Below are 5,765 nucleotides of genomic sequence, written 5' to 3' on the forward strand. Positions count from 1 at the left end.
CTCTCCTCTCTCTACTCTCTCTCCCTCTCCTTCTCTCTCTCTCTCTCTCTCTCTCTCTCTCTCTCTCTCTCTCTCTCTCTCTCTCTCTCTCTCTCTCCTCCTCTCCTCCCCTCTCTCTCCTCTCTCCCCTCTCTCTCTCTGTCTCTACAGCGGACACGTTAACTGCAGTGCTGACTAAGATCAATCGTTTGGATATTGTGACTTTGCTGGAAGGGCCTATATTTGACTATGGTAACATTTCAGGCACACGGTGTTTTGCCGATGCTAACGCAGTATTCCTGGATCAGTCCGATGGTAAAGTGTAGCCCCACCCTAGCTGAACTCTCTCAGTCTGTCTCTCAGTCTGTCCCTTCACCATTCTTTACTGCCTTCTCTCTCAGCCAGATAGACGGATAGAGTGATATGTGTGTGTGTTACCGATATGTTAAATGCCACAGCCTATCAGGACTTGACAAACAGCAGCGGCAGACAGTGACAAAGAACCTAGCTGGCTGATAGTCCGCCAGTTATCCAAACTGTAGACAGAGGGGGGGCTTAGACCATGATAAGATGGATTCAGCCTCACAGTGCTCAGTGTCGACCCTCCTCAGACACCTGGCTTTGCTGGGCCAGAGGCTGGGTTACAGAACACACACTAGGGGACCCACCATGGAGAATCCTCTCTAGTGTAGCAGTCAATAGTAAAGAATCAGATAATCACAAATGTACTAATCACGTTAGGATTCAACATGATGGATTGATTGACTAATTGCTTGTTTGACTAATAGCATGATCCTCAAATGTGTCTCGTAGCCCATCGGGCCTTCTTCTGGTTGAACGCGAGACGGTTCACTGATGGGCTAGAGACCGGTTCAGCATTAGTTACTGTTTGATTATATCTGAATTAATTATATTTTCACATATTTCTACATTATTATTATTATCTATCGGATGATTATAGCATGTTTGCTTCAGCGGTTTGTCAGTATCTATCCTTTTTTCCCTCTTCCTCTCTCACTCTTTCTGTCATGAAAATGTTCTGTGCAAGTTACAATCGTCCTTAGGACCGCCCAGTGGAACCAGTACAACCATTAAACCCTCCCACTGTCTTTAATGGGTCTTATTATGAAGGCCTACATTTGGGTTTGAGTAATTAACCCTGAGGGTGAATAGATGTTTTAGTATTCCTTGTAACTAAATAAGGACAAGGAAGGCAGCCCCAAGCTATTTGACAAGAGTAAGCTACGTTTAAATGTAGCATGGCTATAGCTTGTCTTCTGCTAAGAAGAGAATGTTACATTCATACACTTTTAAAAGGGTGACACGTCTCCACAATGTAGTCTGAGTTCAACAGGTCAGCTGCTGTTGTGGTGGTGAAGCCCTCTTTAAAAGGCGCTAGCAGTCTGGTGTTAGTCTGTGTCGTGGCTGGTAGCTGTTAGCTGTCCGCTGGTAGCTGTTAGCTGTCCGCTGGTAGCTGTTAGCTGTCCGCTGGTAGCTGTTAGCTGTCTGCTAGTAGCTGTCCGCTGGTAGCTGTTAGCTGTCCGCTGGTAGCTGTTAGCTGTCCGCTGGTAGCTGTTAGCTGTCCGCTGGTAGCTGTTAGCTGTCCGCTGGTAGCTTGTCATCCTCCTGAGAGCCTCCGAGCCTCCTGCCTCCACGCTGCCTCATCGTAGCATCTCCTGCTTCCCGCTGGCGTCTCTCTGCTCCTCCTGCGCCTCCTCATCCTCCTCCTCAGCCACTAACTCCTCCGAGCTTCTTCTAACCTCCTAACCCGCGACTCGATCACCCATCCCCTGTGGGCAGAAGACCTCCTCCCCTCCCTTCATCCGCTAACTCAGGCTAACCTCTTTATGCTAGCTCAGGCGCTCGCGCGCGGCTACCTCCCACAGTCATGTGCAGCCTCCTGGGAGCAGCCTGAAGACGCTCCCAGCTACCGCCCACCTCTCTGACTGCGGCTAACGCGCGGGGCTACAGGTTAATCATCGGGAGCTCTCATTGGGTCCAGCTGTTGTTTCCCTTTAGCAGAGAAACAAAGAGTCCCTGTAGTGCGCTAAGCTAACCCTAAGCTAACCCTGAGCTAGCCCCAAGCTAACCCAAAGCTAGTCCTAAGCTAACTCTTTGCTCTCTGCAGTCCCTGATTCTGTTCAGCCTCCATCTTGAACCATCTCACCGTGCCGCCATCTGTCCGTTGTTGGGAGCGTCTGTCCCTCCGTCCACATCTTGTCTGAGAGTGGCTGTTCATCTGTCCTGTTTGTATCTCATGACCTGTGCTGGTTGTGTGCTCCAACACTCCCCCCCCCCTCCTGGTGTCCTCCCGGAGCCCCCCCCCCACCCATGCGGTCTCAGATGCATGCTGGTTAAGATAGCTCTCCTGGGCTTCTGGTTTCCGAGCTTAACACGTTTAACAAACCTGGAACTAGCTTCGTTTAGCTCAACCTCACGCAAAACGGGCCCCCCAGAAACATAAACCATGGTCTATGTTCAGACTCAGCTATCGGGGGCCGTTATTCAAACCTACTTTGCATATTTCCGTGACGCTTTTATCCAAAGCGACTTCCAATAATCACAGAAGAACAGTAGACCGCTCGGATGAGATGCCACACAATGCAATGTACTCGCGTTGTACACATATATGCGCTTGCCACTTAATATATATATACTATTAAATACATATATATATATATGTAGCATATGCTATGCTGGAAAGCTTCACACATAGGGAGCTTCATGCTACATGCTCAGAGAGGTTCTCCGTTCCTCCTCCTGCAGACTCCTCCGTCACATCCTCGCTGTTTCCCCTTCCTCTGTCTCCATCTGGTGGTCGTAGCCAGTGTGATATCCAGTGTGTATCCAGTGTGTATCCAGTGTGTACCCAGTGTGTACCCAGTGTGTATCCAGTGTGTATCCAGTGTGTATCCAGTGTGTGTACCCAGTGTGTATCCAGTGTGTATCCAGTGTGTGTACCCAGTGTGTGTACCCAGTGTGTATCCAGTGTGTACCCAGTGTGTATCCAGTGTGTACCCAGTGTGTATCCAGTGTGTATCCAGTGTGTACCCAGTGTGTGTATCCAGTGTGTATCCTGTGTGTACCCAGTGTGTATCCAGTGTGTATCCAGTGTGTATCCTGTGTGTGTGTGTGTGTGCATCCTGTGTGTCCAGTGTGAGTCCAGTGTGTACCCAGTGTGTATCCAGTGTGTACCCAGTGTGTATCCAGTGTGTACCCAGTGTGTATCCAGTGTGTGTATCCAGTGTGTATCCAGTGTGTATCCTGTGTGTATCCAGTGTGTATCCAGTGTGTACCCAGTGTGTATCCAGTGTGTATCCAGTGTGTATCCTGTGTGTATCCAGTGTGTATCCAGTGTGTACCCAGTGTGTATCCAGTGTGTACCCAGTGTGTATCCAGTGTGTACCCAGTGTGTATCCAGTGTGTACCCAGTGTGTATCCAGTGTGTATCCAGTGTGTGTGTATCCAGTGTGTATCCAGTGTGTGTATCCAGTGTGTATCCAGTGTGTGTATCCAGTGTGTATCCAGTGTGTATCCAGTGTGTGTATCCAGTGTGTATCCTGTGTGTACCCAGTGTGTACCCAGTGTGTATCCAGTGTGTGTGTATCCAGTGTGTATCCTGTGTGTATTCTGTGTGTGTGTGCATCCTGCGTGTCCATCGTGAGTCCAGTGTGTACCCAGTGTGTATCCTGTGTGTCCAGCAGCACTTCAGTCACCCTGGAACCCAAACCCCGGTCTCACACCTCGCCACACACCGCCCTTCAGCCAGGGACCTCTGGGCCCGCCCTGCCGGCCCGGCAGCCCCTGTGTGTCTGTGTCTGTGTGTTCTCGGTGTCTGGCCAAGGGTCTCATCTCATCCACCTGGACCCTCTGCCCCCCCCCCCCTCCATCCTCATCCAGGTTATCAGAGCGTAGATCAGGAGCTGCAGGACCCCGCGGCGTTGAGCTACCAGCCCCCCACCCCGCTGACCAACGACTACTTCTTCGGCGAGGGCGACCCTAGCGTAGACTCGGAGCCCGGCTGGTTCGCCCCCGCCCGGCCCAGCGACCTCTCCCTCCCCGAGACCACCCGGGACCCCCCCGCCGCGGGCCCCCCCCCCACCGTGCTCCCCGAGGACACCTCCCTCAGCAGGGGGAGTCAGGGGGAGGGGCCGGGGGTCCGCTGCGAGGGGCCGGATAACGAGAGGCGGGGCTTTAGGGAGGAGCCCCCCAGGTCTTCCAGGAGACCCCTGAGTCGGCCCCAGCCCCCCTAGAGGAGCAGGCAGGGGGGGCCCGGCCCGGGGGGGCGGCCGTAGACACCGGCGCTGACAGGAGAGAGGAGCTGGCTAGCGGTGGGAGGGTGGAGGAGGAGGAGGAGGAGGAGGAGGAGGGGGAGATGACCCAGGAGAAGATCAGGAGTCTGCTGGAGGACATCAGGCTGGAGGGGGGGGGGCTCGGGGGACGAGGAGATGACGGAGGAGAGGGTGAACGCCATCCTGGACCAAGTGCGCCAGGCAGAGACAGACGTGTGTTCAGTTCCAGGCTGGCAGAGCGACGCCCCGCCGCGCCCGCCCCCGCGCCACGCCCGGCCCTGAGGCCACGCCTCCAGCAAAGGACGGAAGGTAGGGACCCCCTGAGGGGCTGCATCGGGGTACCCCCCCATAGAAATACTGATAACACTGCAGTTTGAAACGAGAGATAAACGTAATGATTGAATAGCTGTTATTTCCGGCGTTGCTGCTAAACTACTGATCAATACGGCGATCCCACTGCCATCAATATACTGCAGATAGAAACACATCATATCACACAACGCCACACCGTCACTGGTTATATAACCCCCCCTCCCCCCCTCTCTCCTCCCCCCCCCTCCCCCCCTCTCTCCTCCCCCCTCCTCCCTCCTCTCTCCTCCCTCCCTCCTCTCTCCTCCCCCCTCCTCTCTCCTCCCTCCCTCCTCTCTCCTCCCCCCTCCTCTCTCCTCCCCCCTCCCTCCCTCCCCCCCCTCTCTCCTCCCTCCTCCCCCCCTCCGCCCCTCCCCCCCTCCCCCCCTCCCTCCCTCCCTCCCCCCTCCCTCCCTCTCTCCTCCCCCCTCCTCTCTCCTCCCTCCCTCCTCTCTCCTCCCTCCTCTCTCCTCCCCCCTCCTCTCTCCTCCCTCCCTCCCTCTCTCCTCCCCCCTCCTCTCTCCTCCCCCTCCCTCCCTCCTCCCCCCCTCTCTCCTCCCTCCCTCCCCCCCCTCCCCCTCCCCCCCTCCCCCCCTCCCTCCCTCCCTCCCCCCTCCCTCCCTCTCTCCTCCCCCCTCCTCTCTCCTCCCTCCCTCCTCTCTCCTCCCCCTCCTCTCTCCTCCCTCCCTCCTCTCTCCTCCCCCTCCTCTCTCCTCCCCCTCCTCTCTCCTCCCTCCCTCCTCTCTCCTCCCCCCCTCTCTCCTCCCCTCCTCTCTCCTCCCCCCTCCTCTCTCCTCCCTCCCTCCTCTTTCCTCCCCCCCCTCTCTCCTCCCCCCTCCCCCCCTCCCTCCCCCCCAGCAGTCCTGAGTGTGGGCCCGCCTCCTCGGGGTCCAAGGCTCAGAGGAAGGGCCGTTATGAAGAGGAGGAGAGCAGAAGAAGAGCGCGCCCTCTCAGCACACCCCCCAGGTAAGCTGCTCTGCTCAGCCAATCACAGCCAGCTCCCTCAGAACCTACCCGATCTGACACGCCCCCTTTCTGATAGTAAAGGAGCCAATCACAGCCAGCTCCCTCAGAACCTACCCGATCTGACACGCCCCCTTTCTGATAGTAAAGGTTGAAGGAAACCGAAGCGTGAAACCACTGGTT

General features: G+C 55.7%; 1 protein-coding gene across 7 annotated transcripts in view; it reads left to right on the top strand.

Annotated features, from left to right (window-relative positions):
* The window catches only part of LOC132447053 (ankyrin-3-like), a 22,794-nt gene extending 17,133 nt beyond the window's left edge, over window positions 1–5,661 (top strand). The window contains exons 10-12 of one of the 7 annotated variants that reach the window (XR_009523023.1): window positions 151–294; window positions 3,880–4,580; window positions 5,481–5,661. Coding sequence is in view for 5 of the 7 variants with exons in the window: in XM_060037700.1 (XP_059893683.1) it covers window positions 151–294; window positions 4,495–4,553 (203 nt within the window). In the remaining 2 variants the exon portion in view is untranslated. Of the gene's footprint in view, window positions 1–150; window positions 2,011–3,879; window positions 4,581–5,477 lie in introns of those variants that run through there. The other 6 variants (XR_009523024.1, XM_060037700.1, XM_060037701.1 and 3 more) reach the window with 6 other exon arrangements.
* Window positions 5,662–5,765: the final 104 nt, after the last annotated feature.

This window comes from Gadus macrocephalus, chromosome 18 (genome assembly GCF_031168955.1).
Source record: "Gadus macrocephalus chromosome 18, ASM3116895v1".
Lineage (NCBI taxonomy): Eukaryota > Metazoa > Chordata > Actinopteri > Gadiformes > Gadidae > Gadus > Gadus macrocephalus.